The sequence below is a fragment of the Idiotropiscis lumnitzeri genome, chromosome 18 (genome assembly GCF_059441095.1).
Source record: "Idiotropiscis lumnitzeri isolate Australia: NSW breed Sydney's pygmy pipehorse chromosome 18, RoL_Ilum_1.0, whole genome shotgun sequence".
Taxonomy (NCBI): Eukaryota; Metazoa; Chordata; class Actinopteri; order Syngnathiformes; family Syngnathidae; genus Idiotropiscis; species Idiotropiscis lumnitzeri.
In genome coordinates, this window is record NC_142408.1 from 8289638 (window position 1) to 8316683 (window position 27046).

The 27046-nt window shown below is 41.9% G+C and overlaps 1 protein-coding gene across 4 annotated transcripts in view; it reads right to left on the minus strand.

Annotated features, from left to right (window-relative positions):
* Window positions 1–26737, minus strand: part of rxraa (retinoid X receptor, alpha a) — a 74083-nt gene extending 47346 nt beyond the window's left edge. The window contains exons 1-2 of one of the 4 annotated variants that reach the window (XM_088282218.1): window positions 26333–26737; window positions 8162–8275 (exon numbers count right to left, since the gene is read on the minus strand). In XM_088282218.1, coding sequence (XP_088138344.1) covers window positions 8162–8275; window positions 26333–26360 — 142 coding nt within the window. In that variant the 5' untranslated portion in view covers window positions 26361–26737. The remainder of the gene's footprint in view (window positions 1–8161; window positions 8276–26332) is intronic. The other 3 variants (XM_088282220.1, XM_088282219.1, XM_088282221.1) reach the window with 3 other exon arrangements.
* Between the last annotated feature and the right edge of the window lie 309 nt (window positions 26738–27046).

The window sequence follows — 27046 nt, forward strand, 5'->3', positions numbered from 1 at the left end:
AAACTTAATATGGGACACAATTGAGGTTAACATGTCGGTGTGACACTCGACAAGTCCCAATTGTTCTAGTTTCTCACATGACCCCTTTGGAAAATTAATTGCCAACCCCTAATCAAATCAATACTCCCTTTAGGTTCCTGCCAAAGCCAAAAAGAATATCAAAGGTTATGTGTCAGGACTTTTAATTAATTAATTTATTTATTTATAATTACATTGTTTTAGCGGGTTTGTAGTTTAAAACGCGACGCTACTAATATGCAATGTTTACATTTTATGACTAGAGCTAAAGAAATTACATTCACCGGTTAGAAGAAATAAAGAAAATCTTGGACCAAAGTTTAGGTAGAGCAAAACGTTTTTTAAACATGTAATAGTCATTTCTTGTAAATGAAAGAGGGAAAACAATTTAATGCTGAATTTTTTAATTTTTTTTTTTGGTTGGCAAAAAGTAACATTTTTATTTTAAGGCCATACTGCCCAGTCTTATCTGAAGCATGTCAATTTCTGTGACAGGAAATATATTTTAATTTATATATTTTTTTTAATTTGTGGAATAAACCACGTTGTCCTATTTACACTTCATAATGTTTTGTGCAACACTGTCCAATTAATCAGTGACTATTTCCAGCCGGCGAGACGAGCGTCAAGGCAAAAGTGGACAAGTCACTTAAACAGATGATCAATTCTCAAAAATAAAAAAAATATATAAATAAATAATAATAATAAGAAGAGCAATATTATTAATCATTCTCAAAGGTTGGCAAACAACAAGATCAGTATCAGTACAAGACTATTGATGAATATTGAAAGAAGTGAATCGCGCCAGTCGAACTTTGGCGAAAAAGAAATTTCAGATCTGGCCAATTGAAAGCATCAGCTTTAACATTAACTTTGTCCCCATTCCCAGTCATTCGTCACTGTATTCTCCCCATCCTCTCTCCATCGCTCATCCTATCCCTAACCTCATTTTGAAGTCATGTCACCATTGGTGTACAACGGCATGAGTCAATTAGCTCAATGTCAATGACTGTAATGGAGTTATGGCGCGATGCCCCCGTGGCGCCTGCGCGGCTTTTAACACAGCCGTTCCACCATCACATATTCCCATTGACTTAGCTTTTACTCAAAAGGTCAACTCCCCGCAACAATTCCCGAACCAATGCCTCAGGTATTCTTGCAATGAGAGTGACCTAGTTAATAGATCATTCCATTTCATTGCAAGACTTCACCAACAACACAATTTGAATGAATCGCATCTACAATAAAAGATAAAAAAAAATAAAAATACTATTCCACATCTAATGTAAATCAATCACATTTTATTTGTTTTTTATTTTCATTTCTTTTACTGAAAGGTGTGGACCGCCGTCCTGTTATCTGGAGTCGCCGCCACTGCCCGTATTTCCTCCACAGAGTTACAACAAGATATTTCCATTAGCCTTGACGCTACCACCACTCCACTGTGCACCTCCACTCGCAGCTCTCTGAGGAGAAACCAAGTGGGGGATGCAAACACTTGGCTCATTTCTATGGCGCGCGCTGGCCTGCATTAACACACCCGGGTGGGCCTGTTGCTGTGCAGCGAGGACATGTGGCATTGGGAGGTTGATGCTCTGTCACCGTGACTCTTGGCAACAATACCTTACGCACACATTTCAAAATCACTCCGCTCCACCTTGAACACCCAAATTCCTTGTTTGTCCTTTTTTCGTGGGTGGGAAGCTTGGATGGCTGGTGCTACGTTTCTGACTTCCTGTTGAGAATATCTTCCGTGACATTCTGATCAACCACTTTGTTGTGCTTCATCACCCTGCCACTGCTGCCAAGCCAACTCGAATGCCAAGCATGTCAAATCACTTTAGTGTCAAAATACAGACCACACACACACACACACACACGCACGTATGCGCACACTTTGTGTCACTCCAACATCTCCGATTGTCTCTTGCTTCTCCTCCTCTGGGACCGGGAGATGTACCGGGTCAGGTGATCTGTACCTGCTTCTGCCCAACAGGTTCATATTGATGAAGACAGCGGTGACGGACCATATTGAGCGAGGCAACAGTTAGAGCCTTGATGGAAGCTACAGGCTGCCGAGCTCTACTTGAAGAAAGACGGCTAAACTCCGCCCATCCATCAATTTCTATAGTGCTGGTCCTGTTCAGCGTCACAGGCGGTCATGAGTACAAATTGATCCATTGCCAGCTGAATGAATGTCAGCTGCAGTGCATGAACCAGCACACTACCAATAACCAGCTTAACTCGCTAACCATTAAGCCGAATATATCGTCCACGGAATGCACGAAATGGACATTAAAATAAATACACACACAATCAGTTTTTCTTCTAATTTATTAAAAAAATAAAAGATTATTTGAAATGGTATGGAACCAAATATTGTCATCCACTGAACAGAATGTGATTTTTAACATTACCAAGGACAAACATCTCACGGTTATAAAAAGTCTACACACCCCTATTCAAATACTCAAAGATTTTTGTGATATATAAAAAAAAAAAAATTTGACTAACAAGTAGGAATAGGAGTCACCACAGTCCTGTCAACTTTTAAAGTGCAGCTGATTAACCCCATATAAAGGCTGTTTTGTTAGGGATTTTTATCATCATTTTCTTTTCTTTTTTTTTTCCTAGAACAAAATTGAAGCTTGAAGGTTTCGTGCTAACCCTGAGCGTTATTTGTAACTTGCAGAATTGAGTCCCAGCTGAAGAAAAATATCCACCAAATCACGATTCTGTCAGCACCGTGCTTCACTGTAGGTTTGTTGTCCTTTTCCTCATGATTAGTCAGCATATTTTTTGGGAATTCTGGCTAAAAAGTTGGTTTTCCAACTTGCATTTGAGAATATTTTTTTTTTTTTTTTTTTTTTTAAATGATGGAACCAAGATCGAACTTTTTGTCCAAAATTCCCAAAGATACGTTTGGCACTGCTCACCCGCCCCAAAAAATAAATAAAAAAAACACCAACAATGAAGCATGGAGGCTTGACAGGGGTGTGCAGACTTTTTTTTTTTTTATCTACTGTTATGAGTAAAGTGCAGTGCAGCCAACCGAACTGCTCTTTTCAGGCTTATGCACTTTTTTTTTTTTTTCCATAGACAAATCCTGCAATGTTTATCTGCGGTGAGAAGAGGCCACTGCCCTTCAACACTTAGTCAGCCTCCCGGATATAAACATGGCCCTCGCCTTCAAGTTTAAGCGGTCGTGGAAGCAAGACATACAACCACAGCAGACTGTAATTGTTCTGTCAATTGTCAGCGACGGTGAAATCATCCTGACATCTGCAACATTTTCACCTAATGAGCTGATATATTTCAGGAGCATAACACACTTCGCGGTGATTAACATATTGTTCTGTGTTAGGCAACATGGTGCTTGAAGAATAAGAACTTGCCTATGCATTTTTAATTTATGTGAATAAAAAATGCAGTTTCTTTTCTCCCCCCTTTTCCAGATGGAAGCGCCAAACACTTCACTGTAAAACTCTCTAAAGGGGTCAGGTTCAACTCTGCGTTGAGCGGGAATCTGTTTCAAGAATTTCACCTCATTTGCATAAATTGCCTCTGAGAGAATACATTACATGTGCGCTATATATAAATAAACAAACACAAATGTGACACACCAAAAATCATCATTTTGGGTTGAGATGATGCCGACAGATTATTAAAAGTGAAACAGCGCATAATTAATTCAAAATGAATTTGGTGTTAATTTATGCAATACTCTGGATGATTTGACATTTGAAAATGGCATTTAAAATACAACTTTGATTTTTTTTTTTTGCGTTCAAATTTCAAACAGTATAAAATTAGCAAATATTACGCAATGACCGCATGATAGCAGGGATAGTTTCCCGTCTGTCCCTCGTGACCATAGCAGTCTACTGCCCTCGACCTGCTCTGGATTTGCGCTGCAACAATGAGATAGCATTTCAGTGTGATGGTGCTGCAGGGGGATTATAGGCTCAGGGAGTTATCAAAAGCTTAGTCGCTATGATTTCTAGTGACCCACCGTGGACGACTGCCATCACTCTGTGCAAGCAAGCAGGGAGGGAGACCTTCACCTCGTCAGATGCACCCAAGCTGTTACTACGGGGTCAGCCGTGGCCACCACGACCCGTGTCGCACGGGGAACATCTCATTGGCAGATAAGATCGACAAAGATTATTGAAATTCTGTCAGTCCCTATTGGATCGCACAAAGAAAGGGGCCGGACTGGAATACGTGACTAGTTAGTTGATTGCGCTGCCGTCTATTTAAGTTTGACTTTAATAAGGAACATTTGTCTTATTCAGCAAAAATTCACTCAACAACTGAATAATGAGGGAAAGCTGGCAAACTCTTGACGAGTAATGCGTCAAACACATTTTATTTTACGGTTATATTAAACCAGCGCTTTTCAATTCACCACACACAACTATAAATAATCGGTTTTTCGTAGAGTTAACACTCACTGCGTACAATAGGCAATGAGAGCGCCACTGCCATCTACTGGAGTGGATGTGCAATTACACTTTATCGTAGTACAGCAGAAAAAAAGCATGCCCGGGTTCACACGTGCCCCTTCAGCAGCGCACCACGCCCCCCCACCCCCAGGGGGGGCCCCCCCCCCACTGTTGGAGAAGCACTGTTCTAAACGGTAAAATACTCAACGGAAAACTGCTATAGCTTTAAAAAATAAACATGAATATAGGAATTATGAGCTTTTTAGTGGTGTCGAAAATTTCTTTTTGCCGGTGTGTGTGAAAGCGGCAATATAAATAGAAATGGAAGACCATTGAAAACCGCAACATTTGTCAATGTCTGCTGAGTCACGTGAATATGATATATACACAGCTAATCAAAACGGCACCGTTTGGCCGCGGTTGTGCCAGTGATGACAACGCTCAGTCCTCTGGTCTGAAGTAAGCTCCTGCTCATTAAAAAGAATGATCACGATAGTTGGCGGCATTGTATTAAAGCAGTTTGCCTTGCGTGCTGATGATTGGGGCTCGAGCCAATCAACTGCAGCCGAGCATTCTCTGGCCCCTCTGGCTTCTGACCTAGCAGGAAGTGACCAGGGAGCATTGACTCAGGCCAGCCAATTAGAGCGTGGGGCGCATGGAGCACGCTGAGGCTAACGAGGCCCCTCTCGGTGACCCCCCTCACCTCTGCAGGACCCCGCAGTGGGAAATTTGAGGAGATGGGAGCCACTTTAACGTCATGCGATCCTTTCCACAAGCCTCTCTTCCGACACCCACCCTCCTTACCCCAAGCGCTGGTCCCGAACCCTGCTGTGTGACCACAAGGTCTGCAAGCACATGCCGCCTACTTATAGAGGCCCTGCACATGGATATTACCATTGCACTGATGCTGAAGAGCAAGCCGCGAAAAAAACTACATGAGCATGAACGTACAAAGGTTTCTTACGCAACGCTGGCTGGCCATGCGTCGCTTCAAGTTTATTTGGGCTTTGTACGACGTTGACGATAGATGGGAGATCCAAATTAATTGGGAAGCTTTGAGACAAAGCTGTGTATGGAAAATGCTGCTGTAAACATGAATGCGCTGCAGTGTTGTGCATAATTGTTACTTATTCAAACAAAACAAAGAGGAATGAAAAGAAAGCAGAACGAGCGGGTAATGAAGGAGTGCGAAACAGTGGGGCAGTCAAAGTGCGTTGGAGCATTTCCGTGGACGCTCCACGTCCAAGGCTAATGAAAGCAAAAAAAAAAAAAAAAAGAAGGGGGCGGGGGAGGGGCTGTAATAATCATGTACACCCAACATGCCACCTCCCTTTTCTCTCCAGGCAGAATTGATTCTGTCAGTTGGGCCCTCCAAACGGGGACCATATGTGAATTCAGCCCTGGCAATCAGACTGCATTGTGGAGCAGGCGGCTGAGTTCATCAGGAAAAAATTAGCCTGCCGCTCTGCAGGCCTCTTTCCTATTGGCCAGTCATGCGGCCCGCTCTGTTTGAGGGCACCCCAGACATTCCTGCGGATAATCTTTTCCATTCCTCCACTCAGCTCGATGAGGACAGACCAAATCAGAGTACAAGGCCCGCATTGTGAGCACTTTCAAGAAGCCCTATTTTGATTGTCGTTTCTTTTACGCCATCCCTCACTCGCTCTCCTCATTCAACACAGAAAGAAAGTGATTCATTTTTTTGTTTTTTTGCAGAAGAAAAAGTCACGACTATTTTTTTCCCCCCCAATGATCCTGTGTAACGCAAAATCGCAAACTATCTCGTTTCTCACGGTCACTTTCCAGTAAGTTTTTTTTTCGAACAGCCCAAATAATGTAAAACCTCTGAAACCAGAGCTTCGCCACATCAGTGTGCGGCCTGGAGTTCGGAGTTCAGCATATCGCTGCTGAATCCGGCTCCCGGGGCGAGGCTTGCGATCCTTCCCAGAAACCTCCTGCTAGCTCACCGCTACACGCCTCTCACAGCAGCTTGTCATTGTGGTTGAAATCGGGCCACTGAAACGTTGAGATTGGAGGACAATCACTCAAACTTGGATTTATAGAAACACTTTCCATAATTAGACCCATGATTATTACAGGGCCCATAAAGTTTGGACTCCAGAGAGGTTGTCTAACCCCCCCCCCCTCCTCCTCCTTGCTGTACTTCACAATTACCTCCTGTTTCTTTACAAGCCTTCTCCGTTTCTCAATGAGCATCTAGCACACCCCAAAAAACATGCTTAACATCACCTTGTAAAACGCCGACTATATATTAACAAATGCTGCAACCAAACTCGTTCTGCCTCCACGTTCGGCTTTGGCATCTCTGACAGAAAAGAAAAAAAAAAATCAACTCTGTGGCCCATATCGTCAAGTAGGATGGGCCTTAAATGGCCTCAGGTTTGACTCGGGTGAATGAGCTACACATCCATATGCTTCCAATTGCGCGGGAAACATCCCAAATCAAACTGTAGGTTGTTAAAAATGTTGCAATCAGTCAGAGAGTTCAATAGAAAACAAAGACGAAGGCAACAGCTGGTGTAAGAGTTGGACACCTCACTGATCGTGCTGGAACTTGTCCAGCATCAAGCAGCTAAAGAGTGGTGGGACGTTTTACAAAATAAAATACTTCCTTGGTTTTTAGGCTGTGTTCACACTTGTAATTCAGTAGCCTGGTCCAGATCAAAGCAAAAAAAAAAAAAAAAAAAAAGATATATGATGCGCGCATTTGGTGTGGTTCGCTCAGGGTTCACATTTGCATTTTTAACATCGGACCGAAGTTGCTTGCATATAGTCTTAACAAAAAGCAATTCTGGCAAACGAAAAACGCTGTCTGCAGGGTTGAATACTTTTAGATGTGGGGTTAGCTGCAGCATTTCAAAAGTATTGTAACAAGTGCAGTCGCAACACAGCCACACACAAAACACACACACACACTCGCAAACACACCCAGATGGAGACGGGCAGCACAGAGATGCTCCTTATGCTGTGCTCAGCGCTGCCATTTTCAACACCGCTCTGTGTGTTTGGTCCGTGAAGAGCTCACATTTGAGCTCAAGTGAACCAAACCGCACAAGAGTTCACTTAAGTGGTCCGAAAACCAACTCTTCAAGTGGTCTCGGTCTGCTTGTTTGGCGAGCACCAGCGTTCCGAGGTGAGCGATCACGCCAACGTTTGCTTGAACGGAACCCAATACGACCAAGCGTGAACATAACACAGCATAAGCATAGATTTTTAATCTTAAAAAAAAGTTTGGTTATCCTATATTTGGTTTGAGAATTTTAGTCCTGTTAAAAATGTCTGAACGACAAATGACCCGCAAAGTGAGTCACAGGACATTGCATGACCTCACAAGTCAGTCTTCACTACAGAGTGATAAATGTGTCAGCAAAAACTACACGAGCAGAGCGGGAACATCCGCAATGATTAGATGCTAAGGAGACATTTTTTTTTTTTTGTTTTTTTTTGGGATGATGTCAGAGCCAGCTTGCTTGTGATGAAGACTGAGGAATATTCAGGACGAGACCATTTTCACAGCACCTCTGTTAGCATGTCAATCACTAAAAGGACCCAAGGAAAATCTGTAAGGCAGCGTGGGTACAGTAGAAACATGCAATGCTGAGTGAATTATGATTTTTTAAAAAATTTTATCCCACAACTAAGAAGCACACAGCTAGAACGTATTTATGGAGCCTTACCGGAGGAGAGGCGACGCTGATGGAGGGAACACATGCCACTGAAACAGGAACAGGCTTCATTAGACCGGCCTCGTTGCATCGGAGGAGCTAACGAGCACTGGGGTTTCAGGAACCCTGCAACAGAAGAAAAATAATTCTTATCATTGTGAAATTCATAGGGGAGGCTCGTCGAGAAATAACTGAGCAAGAACGAGAAATGACAGCAAGCTGTGGTTTGCAAATCTCTGCTCGGACCTGTTTGGAGGGGTTTCCACTTGCTATTTTTTCAAATGAATGCATGATAGGTTATGCTTTCAGTCTCCGAACTGTCCAGAGGTGTGAATGGAAGTGTTGGTCTGTCGATGCATGCCGTGTGTCTGGCTGGTAACGAGTGGAGGGTATCCAGGAGCTCTCGCCCAAAGTCATCTGGCATAGGCTCCAACTCAGCAGGTGAAAAACAAAAAGGAGCCATACGATCATGATAGCGCCAGTCCAGTACCGCAGTTTGACCTAATCAACCTTTCACATTAACAGCTGTCCAAGTGGCCTCTAACCTTATCACCAGCGGCAAAAAAATCAGCACTCATCAACCACCGTCAGCAAAAATACTGCCCTTGAATGATCAAAATGCTCCTAAACCCTGGCCCCCGAAGGAGCAACAATGCAATTTTGGGATGGCTTCCGAGCTGTAACAACATGCAAGGTCCATAAAGACATGGATGAGAGATTTTACTGTGGATGAAAACTCGACCGGCCTGACCTCAGTCCGACAGAACGTCAATTAGAGTGCAGACGGACAGCCAAGTGATCTCATCCTACATCAGTGTGTGACCTCACAAATCTGCTCCTGGAAGAATGGTGCGAAAATTCCCAATGAAGCACTCCTAAACCTTCCCACATGAGTTGAACCTGTTCATGTTGCAAAAAAGGGGAGGCCGACGTCAACTCAAAGCCTGCGGATTAAGAATGTAATGTCTCTACGTTCATATGTGACGCAAGACACATGAGCAACCAGTCAAACACCTACGTCGATCTATCTATCTATCAAGTCTAAATACAAACTGGCATATAATTCTCATGAGAAACTTTATATTTCCATCCAAAATTCACACCACCAATACAGCCCTTTCATTTTCAGCGTGAAAAACATGCCAGTCTGGATGAGTCTGTCGACTGACATTTTAAAACCGGTAAAGGGGGATTGAATTAGTTCCCCATGATGGGATCTCTCTGCGATTCGGGCACTTAGTGCTCGTAAAGAGTGCGAATGAGCTCCAAGTGTGTATATCGGTAATGTGGAAGCGTGTTTGATGAAAATTTTAGTTAATATTGATGGGATCTGACAAGTAAAAGTACAGATTGGTCAAGAATTGCGATGGAAATGCAAAGGGAATAGAATGCATTTTCTTTCAAATATTTCAATCGTGTTTTAATAGTTCATCTATTTCAAAGAAAAATGCCTTCATGAATGACTCTGATTACAGGGCATTACTTGGAAAGCTTTGAGGTAAACGTCTCCAACGTGTACGTGCAGGTTCAGCACCTGCTGTCATCCCGGGTTTAGCTGCTAAAGTACACCGCATTAAATCTTATCTAAATCACAGCTCTGTCATCGGCGGTATCGCGACAACAGGTGAGTAAATGGTCCGAAATCACCGAGCTGTCATCTTTGGTATGGTTGCTACACGTCCCGTCATTAAAAGCACTCACTCGCACTGGATCATTATACGAAATATTTGATCTTTTTCTTTTTTTTTTTTTGGGAGGAGATCCTGTTAGCTTTAAAACCGCATGAGAGTCTTCCAAAGACGAGCACAAGCATCTGCATTATTCTTTTCGGAATCAACGTCGAGCTTTTACTCATTAAAGAAACTCTCAAATGAGCTGAAAAGCGTTCCATTCATACAATGGCCTGATGACAAAAATCTTAGAGAGATGGAAAAAAAAAAAAAAAGGGTCTTCACAGTCACCAACACATCAGCAAAAGTGCTTTGAGATTTTACAAGACTCCAAAAATGTCTTCTTTGAATGAAATACTGTACGCCGAGGCATTTATGAGACTGTAAGGTATCGCAGCCCACCACTCTTAATTGTTGCTGTGCTGTGTTGCCAAGGGGATCAAGCCCAAGGTCAAAGTTCACCGAGCGCTTAATGTATCCCCAAGGTGCAATAAAAAAAAAAAAAGTATCTCCCATACGGGACTCCGGGGTAAAATATCCCGGTCGGTTCTCAGAAGGACACGCCAGCGATTGCCAGCGTTTTCAACTTGAATGTCATTCAACATGGACGCTTTTCCGCAGCAAGCCTGAAAGCCTCTTTGATGACAAGACAACATGTGGAAGAGCAAGTTTGTCCTTCCTTTTGTCCGTCTTGCATAACAGAGTAGGGTACTCGAGTACATTTTATTTGGATGGAATCCGGACAAGGTCGGGCAAAAAAAAAAGTGTAATAAATTTTTTTCAATGTTATTTTCAACCTGGCAGTGATTAGATTCAGACTGTCGAACATTCTGTCATGGCCCTCTCCAATCATTACTCATTTGTTTAGAAAATATTCTACCTAATAGGGATGGCAAGTGCTCCATCAGGAATCTTGATGTTGTCTGTTACTTACTTAACTCCTTTACTGCCATTGACGGCTAAAGACGTCAAAGATCCTTTTTTTTTTTTTTTTTTAATTTATTTTTTTTGAATGAGTTAAGTATTTATTATTCCAAAGCAAAACCTGACCATCAATACTACAAGAACAACAAATTTGTAATATAATTCAACACCGAAAATAATACCCCACAGCAGTGTTATTGGACGATTGGCCCGTGCTGACCTTTTTAGGGAACCGGAGTATAAATACAGGCGACAATTACGCCACGTAGCTTCCGCAGAACTAGGATATAGACATAGTTTTGCAACACTTGTCAGACACAAGTTGCTACTTGAAAATGGTGAACATTACGTGACAGACCATTCATATTGATTTGCGTAACTTCAAGCTTAGATCAACGGCACGACTAAATGTGCTCCAAAAATAAAAGGACAACATGGCACAGAACAACAGCAACAAGATTAATGCATATTCATCATGGAAATATGAAATTGTTTTATAATTGATGTCACCGATGTTGGTGGATTTGAGGGCAGTCTTTGCTATCGGGCCAGTTTTGTTCATGTCAGACCGATGGATGCCACTTGATTTTTTTCAAAATGTCAGTCCGATGGTTATCATGCATCTGGTTGCTCTCCATCAGTTTTATTTTTTTTATTTTTTGGTGACTTATTATTTTTATTCATTTTTCCCCACAAATGTCTTTGCAAGACTAATGATTTCTTCTTTTTTTTTATAAATATAATTTTATTTAGCAATGTTAATGCTCATCCCTGACCAAAAAAACGTTCAGCCTTTTTAGGAAATTAGGAAACCCAAGGGCCTCTTTCACTCGACGATAGAACATAGACATGATAACGAAACTCAGATGCCCAGACCTTGATTTGAAGACACAATTGTCAAGTAAAGACAAAACATGCCAAATCACGGACAGGAACACATCCTTTACCAAAAGAACCGATATTTATTTCTCTTCACATTTGTTCCTAGTGTCCCGAATTCAAATGTTATTGCAGTCTGATCTGGCAATAAAAAAAAACCTTAAAGTGCAGAGATTCATTGAATCGCTTATTAACTGTGACTGTGTGGTAGCTGGGAGGCCACTTTTGAAATGAACAAGAGCACCGAGACATTAAAAGATAGCAAGTAATGAAAGTGGCAGTTGCTGTGACGCGGCATGGCATTTGAAGCAGCAAGCCTTCGGTGGAAAAGCGATGACGGAACACCACCGATTCAACCGCAGCTTGACGACTGTTATTACTGAGCAGCACATGCCTCCTGACAATCCTGGACGTTACCTGCCACTTCAAACAAACACAATGTTGAAAGGACTATTTCTTTTGCAAACCGTCACCTCCACATTGTCTCATCATGCTACGCTTTGCGGTCATCGCTGACTAAACTACTTAACGGGTAATCAAATACCATCATAATTATTCATCATGTTCACCTGACAAAAAGAAAAGTATTTTTGCACCAAACTAGACTGCGACTCAGGTTTTCTTTAATGTGAAAGCAACAGGAGGCAAGCATTGGAGTACATGAAAGAAGCAGCGCCCGATTGCAATTTTGCCGTGACAACAAGACAAATGCAACAATTCCAGACAGAAGAGGGCATAAGTTAGGAAAAAAAGAAAGGCGGGGGCGGGGGCGGGGGGCTAGAAACTCACAGAGTGCAGCAAATGAGGTTAGAGGGGAAGAAACAAAATGGGTCAATTCAAAGTCCGCCTCTGCACATCAAAACCTTTCTCGGGGGCAAATAAGGGAACAAGGGGCCACACGGCGGGCCCGGCAGCGCTCAGGCAAATGACTCTAATCAAATTTGTGTGATTAGACTCCCCAAAAAAAGCTGCACGGGCAGGCACAAAGAGACTGCTTTGACTCGGGAACGGACATACATACACAAGAAACAAAAAAACTAAAGAGCCACTCCTCTTTTCGATGCCGAAGCTTTTCACATGATGAAGTCTTGGCAACCACTGACCCTTCTTCAACTGTGAAATATCAGCAGTGCTAAAACTATCTCGTACAGGCCATTGGTTATTTGTCCAATATTTTCTGATAATCACCCCGGACTCAATCCAAACCTGCATCAAAAGTCAGATTTTTCCTTGAAATACGCGCGGCAATTAGTTTTGCCCTTCATTTTCCTTGATCGGAGCTGACGTTACCGAGTGATCAAAGAGAATTACCTCCAGCGACTAATGTTGAAATAAAGCTCGACTTCACAGTGAGGACTGAGATGCGCGCAGAGTGAAATGTAGCACGTCAGTGCAGAGGTGCTCCGAGGCAGAAAGCGATGCGTGGAGTTGCTTTTGCGACCTGTGCCCCGCTCGTCTGCCTCACTCCTGCCAGAAGGTGCGGGAGCACGCTTCCTTTTAGCCTGCTGAATTGACGCCCCACACCCGTGTTAGCATCTCTACGGGAGAACATATTCTGCCAGTCATCAACCCCCACCCCCACACTGCCACTTTAGCGCAACACATCTCACATCGGAAATGCAAACATATACAAAGAGCCAAGGAGAAAGTGCAAAGCCCCAATTCTTCATTCTTCGCTTAGAACAATAAATTCTATAAATCTGACCCAGATTGCGCAATCAAGTTTGACGCATAACTAATTCCAGGCGTACATTATTGCTGACTCATTCTGTCAGTCTTAGCAAACGTTCTCTAATCAAGCAGTGAAGGCAAAAAACTCGAAAGCTTTACATTTTGCAACACAAATGCTGACAACTTGAGTGGAAATTAGGAGAAAAAAAAAGTCTGCGTTCAAAACAAATAAGCATCTGCAAAAAAAAAAAAGTAACATGGTCGAACAAGTCACACACACACGTCACAGGAGTAAGAATCGTATGTAATGGAAGTGGTACATAATCTAAAACATGAAAGAAAAACATCTGGCGCGCCACCTGTTTCGCATCAAGGTGCACTGAAAGCAAAAACGATTAAATTGAGTAAGAGTAAAATTACCGGCCAGATTAGTCTGAGTATATAAATGTGTTCTATGGCTACAACTGCCTCTAATATGGACACATTAACTATAAATGGGACATTGGCATAGTGGATTCCAATGTGGAAAGCTCCTCTAGGGACTTGACTCCAGTGGAGAAAAATATTGTAATCATCTTGTCAAGGACGTCAAATCTTAAAACGCAATGAAAAGACACAAAGGTATTATAATGTCACACTTAAATAAATACACAACATCTTGGCTCCAACTTGCCTGCTTCGTTTATATTCTAAGTCTAGAATAAAAATGGCCTGCAATTGAAAAAAAAAAACAAACAAAAAAAAAAAACTAGCCCAAAAAAAAAAAAAAAAAAAATGCCTGGAGAGCTATAATCATAAAACATGCCACATTACTGGCATGCGGAACGTATTGTTCTCACTTCAGAAGGGAGACAGTGAAGGTTTTCTTCCAGTTACAGTCTGATTCCAAAACTCCAGAAATGTGTGCCCTTCCACTTCTAGAAAGAATACATGCCACACATTCCAAGGGGTCAGCACGTCATCTAACTGCCGAAGACTTTGCCAAGTAGCCTGCTTGGCAAAGTCTTCACAGCTGCGCTCGGAGTAAAATCAAGCCAAGATTGCAACTCATGTCAATGGACGGTATATTTTTTATTCAGACAGAAAAAAAATGAGCAATATTATATTTGATCGGAATGAATGCATACACCTAGCTGAAATATGCAAAATGCCTGACCAACAAGGGAATGTAGCACATATTTTACAGCGACAAGTTTTTATGGTGGGCTGAATGATGAATTGACCTGCAGGTCAACGGAAGGGCATAACACCAAAGTAAAGAAATTTGGTAGCAAAGTGAAGACTCGGTATGCCTTTTTTCAGTTCTGAAAAATAGAGTCTGTGTTGGGGATTTTGGGGGTGATGTTTCAAAAACAGAATGATTCTACATCACTGTCATCCCCTAAAAAAAAAAAAAAAAAAAGCAAACCAGTTTGATGACATGACGTGACGTCGGTAAAATTCATTCGGCACTGTGACATGACAATCATTTTTGAGAGGCACTCCCTTCACATAAATGATTTATAATATTTGAACCCGGTATGCAACGCAAGGATATGACATGTGGTACCGCGCCAAGGAGAAACACGTTTCACACATTTTCAATCATGCCGACAATAATAACGGGAAACGATATGGAGCTGAAAAAGAGGACAGGTGATATGGAGAACGGGAGAGTAAAACCAACTCAGAGCCACACTTTCCCCAAAAAAGTGAACGGGCCAGGAAGAGAATGAAAGAGAAAAAGAAGAGAGACAGGCAGAGGGAGGCAAACAAAACTAGGTCAAGTCACATGACTGGGATCGACTGCAGGCAGGATTAAATATCGTACAGCATGTGGTCATTTACACAACAAATGTAGATTTCATTTTATAAATTATTTCTCTTCCACGGGGATGAGGCTCAGCATAACTAGTGTGATGCTTTACTGTATTCTGGTGGGAAGCAAGGCTTTTCAGCGAGCACAAAAAAAAAACAACAAAAAAACGAGTATTAGAGACTAGAGTGAGCCATTCCCTCTGAGACGAGAAACAAAGCAAAAGCCTTAGATAGCATGAAAATGATCATAACAGGAGTGAACACAGTTCCAGTGTGAGACAGCCTCATAATGGAAGGCTATAACAACCGGAACATACACTGTCCTTTTTCCTACGTGGTGGCGGAGGACGGTAAAATGTTGAAAAAAAAAAATAATGCGTAATTTAGTTCCAGGGCTTCTACACCAACAGTGCTCACCTATATGTAGGATCATTCATTTTAACGGCTATATTACGATAAACTTTAGCTTTACATATGCCATGAGGGCTGTACAAATGTGTTAATTATGACTTTAAAATAACCTGCTAGTCGGCGATATTTTCATTTAAAATCGACTCAAGCATTTTCTCAACCAGCAGTCGGCCAACCACCAGGGGGCGAACGCCAGTTTGCGGCTTTAATATGCTGCCTAAAGAGCAATCCATCAGACATATATACACACGTTTTCAAAATTGTAGTCCCCGCCTCCCAAAGACGTATTTATACGTCTTAGACTTTTTTTTTTTTTTCTTGCGCTCGCCATAGTTTTTCGCTCACTCTGATTCTACTAGCTGACGGGAATAACAGAAACGCCTATACTGACGTCACAGATGGTTTGTTCCCAAATTTCGGAATAAGTGTTTTCATAGATTATCCATCGTCATAACCCATCCCTCTCATTCAGAATAAAATCTTAAGCGGTGAAAATAAATTAATAAATGTGACCATGTAAACGTAGCAATTATACAATTAATAATTAGACTGAGTGTTTTAGTATCCAAATATAACAGTAAACAGGCTGAATAATATCAAATTCAGGCAAGAGTAGATTCCACCAGTAAAGCGATCAAAGTTGTAGGTCAATTATCGGACACAATGTGCATCTGCACCGTCGCAAAATTTCGGCCTCACAAAAGACTCGAATCTGATTCAAGTTCAATGCAATCATTTCACTGCGGTGGAGTTCAAGTCAAGAGGTTAGTCCCCTTTAGAGGTCCTATTGTGTGGACTTCTTCCATTGAAATGTCACTGATGACATCACCGAGCATTTACCTGCAATTGCTGCAAGAGGCACTGAGCCATTGCAGCATAGGGCAGCTCTAAAAATACGAAAGCTGCCTCCAGGGCAACAAAACTCTTAACTCAAATAACAATTACTGACCAAGAGAGACAAACTGTCAGATCCGTTTAGAGCTCAACAATGGTGCGCCACTCAAAATATAAGGTCCAAAACAACAAACCTAATTTGGATCAGAGGGATACACAGCTGGTCAAGTGGATGAGCAAGAGTGAGGTCACTTTGCTTAAGAGCGAGGCGCACACAATAAAGTGAAGGCACGGGGAAAATATTGCACAGTGATGCAGGGGGCCACATCTGTGGATTTAAACAACACGCGGTATCATACAGCAATGGAAACAAAAAAACAAAAAAAAACTCGATTGGTCATTGCTTTTTGTAGACTCGCTGGATACTTCGTTTGCAACCTAAGGACAATACAACTGGAAACAAAGATGATATTTTCAGTTTGGATTGACTCTGTGAATTCATTTAACATTACGTTTTTAAACACTCTGTAAAGTGAATTGAAGGATTTGTTCCTAAATACAATATATATAAAATATATATAAAATACAATAAGCGCAATGCATTGTGAGCATATTCAATATAATAATTATAATAATTATATAATTTTATTTATTTATGTGAAAATCCATCCATCCATCCGTTATCTGTTCCGCTTCGCCTCACAAGGGTCACGGTGGGTGCTGGAGCCTATCCCAGCAGTCTTCGGGCAGTAGGCGGGGGACACCCTGAACTGGTTGCCAGCCAATCACAGGGCACACATAGACGAACAACCATCCGTGCTCACGCTCATACCCAGGGGCAATTTTAGAGTGTTCGATCAACCTGCCATGCATGTTTTTGGAATGTGGGAGGAAACCGGAGAGCCAGGAGGAAACTCCACACAGGAAGGCTGGAGCCGGAATCGAACCCACAACCTCTGCTATAATGATAATAATATAATAAAATATATTTGTAATTACTAGTCACATTCACGTCATATGTTTTATTTTCAGTTGGTAGGCCTTATTCATATGATCTACAAGATATACCGCACACCCCTTAACCAAATATCCATTTCTCCTTCTCTAACTCTTTGAGTCTGATCAATGCCCTCTACCGCCCAGTGGGCTCTACAGCTCTCATCGGGACCCATCGTCAGTAAATGTCAGATCAGTGGGAGACCGTGAGACATCTCCTTTTGATCAGCCAACTCGCAACATTAGCATGTACCTCAATGCTCTCCTGCTTTGCCTTTTCGTCAAAGCTACTTGCCCATCAGCAACAGCAGCAGCTCCCGAGGGGCTTCACCCAGGTAAGACACAGAGCACGTCGAAATCTTCATCACTAATGAGCAGGCGGGCGAGTGAACAGAGAAGTGCTCACTTGGAACATCCCAAAGGCGAGGCCCAGAGCTTCCATTACAAACGAATGCGCGATCCAAAGGGATCGTTTTCACGACATGTGGCACATGAGGTCCACGCCGGTTCGAGGTTGAATCTCAGCGCTGACTTTTCTGTGTGGACTTTGCATGGTCCGTACTTTCCCTTCACCGCTCCATTTCAATGTTCTATACTGTCCATTGGTGTGCGTGAATAGTTGCTCTGTACCCTGCAGTCAGGCCAGGCTGTCATACCCGGAGGTGGAAAGGCGGCGGCTCACCCTGAACAGTAGCAAACAAATGAATTCATGTTCTCAACTGAAAACTGGTACAGCGCCGTTGTGAATGCTTGTTTGTATGACAAGTTTGCGGCAGTGCCTGAAACTGTCAACGTTTTGAAAACAAGCTGGTGAATATTTAAGTGCTTTAAAAGGTAAAGGTAAATGACTGACAGCTGATTTGATTTGGAAAAACTCCACCCGGAGTGCTCAAGAACAAATATGCGGCAAACTCCCACTTCCAATGCAGGCTCTTAGCTACTGCCGACATACAAAGATTGAAGTCAGCTGGATCACTTCAGCAATACTTCCTTGAGACCAATGACTGGTTTTTCTATGAGCCAAAGCTATGTTACGGAAAAGGCAGTACAAGAAGAGCGCAAAAATCAATAAATAAGAGGTTTTCAACAACTCAGTGAGAAGAAAAATTGTGAACAGCAAAGGGGTGGGGCAGGTGTCACCGTAATTTGTAATACCTGTAGGTGTGTGAGAAAAAGTTTTGTTTGGACGCTGAAAAGAAATCCATTTTTTCCTGATTTTATTTTTTTTTTTTTTAGGATTAACAAAAACATCAAATGATTCTCATTTCAAGTCTGGGTGGAATTGCACCCAGACTTGACTCTTATGCAACGGTCTAAAGTTTACTGTCTGAGGAAAGTGGGGAATTCTGCAAATCCCCTACTCCCTCCCTGCCCTCTCCGTTTTTTATGAGGGCTTGTGCTTGGCCCAGGTCTGGAAAAGGTCTAAATTCACAGCCCGGTGCCACTTAATTAGCTGGGCCCTCCACCGAAAAGGAGTTGGTCACATGGGTCCAATTTGAGCCACTATAAAATCGGCGTCGGCTCAACGTGTATTTCAACGTGAATATTTACGTGCCTGCTGGATCAAGGTGCAAGACTTTGAAGATGCAGAAAACAGTCGTGGTGGGGGGTGGGCGTTGGTTGTGGATTGGGGGGTGGTCGAAAACAAAACCGAAATGAAAGGAGGGGACCCTTAAAATTCCAGGGAATTGTTCCAGATGCTGCACAAATATTTTTTTGAGGAAATCCAGATGTTTGTATCCCATTTCTTTCCTTTCTCTCTTTTCTTTCAAAAACACAATAACCCCTCCTTCCTTCGTAACAATAATCTCTGATTTGAAGACTTTAACAGCCCCCTGAGCAACTTTGAATTCACAAGGAGCCACTCTCATTCTCATATATATATATAAGGAGAACTTGATATCAGGCAATCCTGCAACTCAAGCAACTAATCTGTGACTGTCCCGTGTTTCCATTCGGGCATTGAAACAGAATGTAAGGATGCTATAAGTGGCACTTGGACTTGTCAGAGCCGTTTGAGCAGGCGACAGTCAGCGCTTTGGTATGCAGCTCACAATGACAAAAGACAACTTTACCGTTTCCTGGTTGCTCAGATTTTTGTGCGGTGGGCGGGGGGGAGCACAAACAAAACATCAACAACTTTTTTTTAAAAATATGATTATTCACGGTTAATTATTCAATCACGCAATAAAGTGCGGCCCTCTTTTATGTGGCTAATTTTTGTCAAATTTTTGGAAAACGCAGATATCCAGAATGCATATCCTTAATCAGTTTGGCATCGCCGTTTGGGAAGGCAAGAGCTCAGTCTTTAAAAGGACTTTTTTAATCATTATCACTATCATTATTGTTGATGTTGTAACAAAAACCCCATTGCCTTTTGGATGTAATATGATTTCACAAGTACACAATTACTAAAAAAGCTAAGTGCTATTGAGAAGGCTCCACTTACGTGTTTCATGCATTCAAAATATTATTTTGTTCAATTTCCAAAGAAATTCCCCAATTTTTTTTAACCAAACAAAAAAAAAACGGTTTTGGAAAAGAAAAAAGAAATCATAGTCGCACAATAATAAATCTATTATTCGCCAATGAGCACAGATTTAAAAAAACAAACATGTTCACTTTGCAAAAAAAAAATAGTGCCTCAAGGTGGAATGAAAGGTTTGTAGTCTATTCATCTGACAAAACCAAGTTGCAATGCTCGCAGTGTTTTTCTTGCCCCTCCCCATCCCGCTTTAGCACCCTTCCACCTTCCTGCTGTTGAGCACATTCCTAAAACCAGACGTCCTTGGCAAGGTGTCTAACTCTCGGTGACAAAGCCCTCCAGACAGCGTGTCTATGTATATGTGCGTACATGACGCACAGGTGTGTGTTATGTCTGAAGGGCCACACTCAGAGCGGATGTATTAACATGTTAGACCTGCAAGCAACAGCTAATCAGTCTTTGCCTACACAAAGCCCAGAAACAGACCACATATTATTTCACAAAATGTATTTTTTTTTTCACTTGGTAATTTGAGAAATAATCTCATGAAACAAATACATTGTGTTTCAGCGATAACCGGTATGTCAATAATAATGTATTCCAGGTCCCTGGGTAGCAATCTCATCAGTACTTTACACAGTTTAATGGATCTGCTGTTTATCATAATTGAAGTCATAACCTATAATCCCAAAGATTTGGGTGTTGTCCCAGAAGTTGAAGAAGACTCAAGTCATTAAAGCTTATCCATAATGGGATATGGCAAAAATACCATTTGAAAGTTTCAACTTTCATCAGTTGCCACCGGGCAACTTCAGAGGGACGGGGGGGGGACCTACAAAACAAAATGCCCAGGAATTCCAACAAAGACTTCACAGAAAACAGCAGGCGACACCATTCAGAAACGGCTCATATTCGGGACATACAGTACAGATCTTGCTGAAAGGAGATACGTAGTGGTCTGAACAACAGAAAAGGCAGCGATGCGGAAACGTGATCTCTGTGGCGAAAGATGGCTTGAAACATTTTCGCTGCACACAACAGCGAGCAACGCGCAAGAAGCCAGGTGATTTACACTCAAAACATACAAATGATATGTGATCCTTTTCAGCTGTTGGGGTTAGTCTAATTGCTGGAAATTGATTTTTTTTTTAAGCAGGTGTTAGCAGAGGTTGAATGCAAAAAAACATAAAAACATTTCGCTTCAGAAAAATCAAAAGCCAAGTTGCTCGCATAACAATAATAATATTAAGGGATCATTGATATTTTTTCATTCCACCTAAATTTATGTTTTTTTTTTTGTTTGTTTTTTTTTAATCAGGAAAATGATATGAGCTTGCATTTTAAATGTTATGAACTTGTTTTGGAGGAATCAATAAAAAATAAATAAAAAATAGTGACCTCAAAACCGCTCATGAGAATTGAGCATTATGGCCACACCCCCTGCCCCTCCCTCCATGTCTTGGTCACAAAGGGAACTGAGGACTATTTGTATTTGTCCATCCTAAAATACAATTTTGGGGCATTTTAGTAATTTGGACTGGCCAGCATCTGAAGGGATTGATGGCCCGTGGATCCACCAGGTTACGCGGCCACTGGGCCAACCGTTAAGGTCGAACCCTGACACTTTGTGCCAATTAGTGCACGACAGAACATGTTGAACATGTTGAGCAGACGGCACCATCAGTGGGCATCTATTTGATATGAAATAGAACAAATAAAATAACCACCACTTTGGACATAAAGATTAATCGAAAATCGATTTGAATAGCTTAAAAGGTGCACAAGCGTAAAGAAACAAAATAATATAGATCAAAATTTTGATAAAAAAAAAAAATTATGACAAAGGTCACTTTAGTTATTTTCATGTAAATTTCATGCACAAACAAAGCACTAATAACGAGACAGAAATGTATCTAAACAGTTCATTTTCAAGTTTTTTTGGGGGAAAGTTACAAAAAGTTACTGTTTGACATGTTACGTGACACATTGAACGCATATTCTGGATTTAAAATGAGTCATTGATTTTGCTTAAAAAAAAAGAAATAATAATCGCGATCGGAAAAATAAAATCGAAACACGAATTATTTCGGGGCTTGAGTGAACCACAGCACATCAATTCACTTGATTTGGCATCCTTTGAGCAACAAAGTCCATGTGCTTTAATTACATAACACAACATAGCCTAGAAACAGCAGTCATCTTCATGCATCAATGCAATCCGGGGGGAAGATTCATCAGTTATTTTTTAATGATGAAAAACGTGCCTAGATGAAGAACGTGGACGAGTGGAAGTGAGGAGGCGCTTCCGCCCTGGACGCCGACTGACTATCTTGGCAGCATTTGAATGTCACAACACGACTATATCATGTGCATTCTCTCTCTAGACTTCGTCCTCACGTATTTCGTCGATGTCTCTTGTCAGTTTTGCTCATCTTTCCGTATCTTGCTCGCGGTACAAGCGCAACAAGAGAGGCGAGCGCTGCAGCGCTCGAGAGGAGAGCAAGACGACCTTCCCCTCAATGCGAATTACGGGTGTGATCTGGTCAAAGTCCCACAGAGACTACGCTTCCACATCAAAAGAGTGGCTGTACGCACCCTGAATACTGACGGTGCAAGGAAGAGCCATTCAGACACTTAAGAGGACTCGAAATGAACCCTTAAACTCATCGTGCTCGGATGATGGGTGAAAGTGAAGGATCAACACAACACGATCCTCACATCGTCAGAGTTGTCGGTAACCTTCCATTAAAAAACACGTGCGTCATTTTTTTTTTTTTTTTGTGTGTGTGTGTTCACAAAGCTAATGTGACTTGCCAGAAAGCTCTAGTTTTGTCACATCTGGAAACTCTCCCAGAAGCGGTGTGGCTTGTCTATACAGTATACGCATTTTGGGAAATTCCAGTCTTGTCAGACTCATGTTATTGCTGAGGCCATTAAGGTTTTTTTTTTTCTTTGACGGAATGGTACATAGGAACGATTTTGCATGTGTGAGTACAAACTGTGAATAAAAAAATAATAAATAAATAAATAAATAAATATAAAAAAATAATTTCATTGTCATTCTGTAAAAAAAATTCAAAAAAGCAACAAATACATAAATGAAAGTAATTGTCAATTGTTGCTTTCACGTTAACCACCGCAACACTCGCAACGGCACGGCGGGTTTATTATGAAAAAAAAATCACCGCTGACAAATAAAAGCAAAGGGCTTCAAATATAAATAAAGCCAAAGACAAAGTAAAAACCTGTAAGTTACTGTCTTTAAACACTTTAAACGACAAGCCGAATGCCAAAGGCAAATTCCTGAAATGATCGAACAGATGGGGAGCAAAGGTCAAGGTTTGAGGTGCAAAGTTCACTGCGACCATTATCAATAAAGACCTCCTGTGAGCGCATAACACAAATAATGAACGAGTCATTCTGCCATTTCTGTCACGACAGCAAATTTGCGATCAGGAGCAAAGCACTAACCACAGCAGAATTTTTATTTGAGTTTTTTTTTTCAATTATTAAGCAATCATCGATGTCATCATAAATGATGCGTGACTCAATTTCTCTGCTAGATTTCATTTGGATCTTAAGAATAGGGAACTGAAGTGGGCACTTTTTTTTTTTTTTGGCGTGGAATCGAAGGCCGCATGGGTGAAATTCAGATGGCGGGGTTGCGGAGTGAGCTGTCACTTTAAGCCATTAAGTCTTGCTATAACCCCCCCCCCACACACGCACACCCCCTTCCCCAATAAAAATGACAGCTGCAGCCCTGTTCTCTCAAAAGGGAGAGCAAAGGCATCACATCAGGAACACAAAACTGGACGGCAATAAAAGACAAACTTGGCCAAATGCTTTTGGCGCTGTAATTCCATGAGCCCTCTTCCAGCACTACACACACACACACACACACACACGCACGCCCCCCTCCCGGAAGACAGACACCCTCTCCCAGTATTACCTTTGTTCCTGAGTTACAACCAGAAAAGGAATGTGCCTCTCTGTCTCTCTCACACGCACACACACAAAACAAATCCCACTTTCTTTTCAAAGACTATGAACTTCATCGGTTTTGGGAGGGGCGTCATGCACGTCCGCGTGTGCGTATACGGTTGAATATTCTAGCGTCCCGTTTATTGCCTTCGCAAAAAAAAAAAAAAAAAAAGAAAAAAAATCACACAGCTAATAGTGGTTCGAAATTTGATTACAGACTCAAGCTCTCATTAGCAGGTGATAAAAGAAGTTTACGGGAGAAGCAGGGACAGGCCTAAGTTAGTAAGAAAGTGTTTTGCTTCACGCTCACAGAGGACAAGGCTGGTTGAATGAGGAATTGTGACAGTGGAGGTGACCTTGAGCTCCCCCCCCCCACCCCGACTCATTTAAATCTGTCTTCCTTGAGGTCTGTCGGCAAGCAACGCAACAAGTACGTTGGGAAAAATAAAATATCACAAATGGTCACAGTTTTAATGACAAATAAAAAAGATAAGCGAGATGGATTAGTCCATTCAGTTGTATTTTTCCATACGTGAAAAAAAAAAAAACTACATACGACTGTGCACTCAATACTTTTTTTTACGTGACTAAGAAATTGTAAGCATGCAGCTTTTTTTTTTTTTTTTTTGCCTCATCCATTCACAGTTGTGCAGAAGTTGACCGCGGGATCCGGTGGACAAACGCATCACATAACGGAGGGGAGATTGTGCTATCACACTAACAACTGATCTATATTTGCAAATTTGCCATTTCAAAAAGCTGCGTGTCAGAATCCCTAATGCCGCGGGACAGATAATAACACCGAATGAGCGTCTAATCAATACGTCCAAGGACTTAGAAGATAGCAACGTCCTTGAAGCGGCCAATTAACAAATCGGACCCACCAAGTGGACCTCTGATGGACCAAGTTTAAATAGAAATAGCGATATTAGGACCGGCGGATTAGTAGCAGGAAGCTGCTGATACAGCACGAGATGTATCTGGAGGAAAAATATGAGAACAATCACTTTTAATAATTGAGCTTTACATCAACCACAGCTGGCTTTTAGACTGTACGTATTGATGCTGACAAGCATACAGATGGACTACTTTGATAAATTAAAAGTCCTCTCCCGGTCATACCATACAGCGCACCAACAATAAAGCACACAAGAGGTTTGGGCATCAAGCTTCTAAGAAGCCACGGCAAATAAACGGCAAACTGTAACCGAAGAAGGCCACCCCGAGTCCCACAAGTCCCGTGAATGTCCGCGATGCGTACAGGCGGCTGATGATACGTGTCGAGGTGTAACATGATGTTCTCATGAAAGAGCAGCAGACAAAATAACAGGGCTGCCCCGCTACAGCGTTACTCCGCATCACCTCGACGGGGGACAAGGGTCACTTCGACAAGCGTACAGTAGCATGCTGCTTTAATGATTTACAGTGCAATGCATGCAAGCGTGGCAAGGAATCCTTAAAACACGCTGATGCAATACTTTATGGAACGGGAAGTTCTGAAGTGGACTTTATTTAAAAAATAATTTTAAAAAAAAATCGATCAAAGTTCAGCAATGTCCTTTGGCAACTACAGTAGAAATCTTCATGAAGCCTTTTTTTACATCCAACATGCAATCTTAAAATGATCTATTTTATTCATAATTTTTTAGCTGGGATTAAGATAACAATTTTGCATTATCGAGAGCAGTTTTCTTTAAGCCATATGATACTTGACAACATTTCTTTGACTTTTACGTCTTTATGTGACGGGGACAATTTAGTCAAACATAGTTACAAGCTTGCTGATGTGATGCATACGTACATATTTTTATAGCGAGCCCTAATTCTCAACCCCAGTCCCCATTAGGCTTGTCCTCAAAATTGCAGTATGATATAAAATGCGAAATAAACTCAATAATCCGATATCTATTTTCCCCCACTTTGAGTTACATATAATTTCTGCCCCTAAGAGTAAAACCTGAGTCAAATGTAAAAATTTTAACATTTTAAGAAATACAATACTTATAAGAAATCGCACAAGCGTCGCGTTACATAACTCGGATCCCCAAATTAAACCCGTACTCCGCCTCCATTGAGTTCCACGAAAAAAAAAAAAAAGTCGAGGTTACACTTTGGTGTTCAAATACTAAGCAAATGCAACGCTTTGACTTGAGTGAGGATATGATTTTTTTGAATACAATATTTCTTTCAAACTTCAAACAAGCAGCGCACGCGAGGAGCGCGCACATCTTATCCCGAGCGAGTCTGTCACTCAAAGCGGAATGTCATCAGCTCGGAGAGCGACTCCATGCGTCCTTCCAAGCCTCACAGAAGCCACATTTCACAATCATTCCTCTCAACCAAAAAAAAAAAAAGAAAGAAGACAACGGTCATGCTCTAGTTAAAGGCGTGTGGACGCGGTTGGCAACTCGCTGTCAAAAATTTGAGAGAGTAAAAAAAAAAAAAAAAAGCCAGGCAAGAAAAGACGGCAGGACAACACAACCAAACGCCTATCGAGCCATTGCAGAATTTTCAAAAAATCAAATAAAAACTCACCCAATGACAAGAACGGTTTGGTTTCCATCTCTAACTGGTAGAGTCGGTTAGCTCATGCCAGCTGAGACGATCGCGTTCGGGAGTTTTTCACAGGCGACTGGGAGGACACCAAACCAGGTGTTGTTGCTGATTTTACTGCTGCTCTCGGTGGTCCTCTTCGAGTAGCCTTTGGAGCGGTTTTAAAAGTGACAGGTCGACGTCTTATCGACTCGTGAGATAACGCGTTTCTACCTCGACTTGCACACTCGGCTGCTGTACTCCTCTCGTCTCGTCTCGTCTCGTCTCAGCTCGCGTGCTCTCTACACAAGTCCAACAACTACTGGAGCTGCACTGCAAAGGGACCCAGGCAAGGGGGTACTGCTACGGACCCGCATCGCTGCAGCGACGCCATGCATTCAAAACCTTTGCATGAACCCTTGAATCAACAACATGACTAAAAGAGAGAGCGAGAGAAAGAGAGGGACTGTATAGCGGAACATGCATTTTACTGTTGATATAAAATAGAATCCACGGCAGTTTACAGTTTCGCAAACAATGCAAAGCCCCTTCCAGCACCCCAACGGCTACTTCTTTTTTCTCGCTGCCTATCTGCTGTTATTTTAACCTGGTCACATCTGTTGAATGAAAGTTGTGGGCTCACCGCATAGAAGTTTAGAAGTTTCAGCATGCTCACCGCTGAAGCAATTAGCCTATCTCTGTGGAGAAGCCACCAGC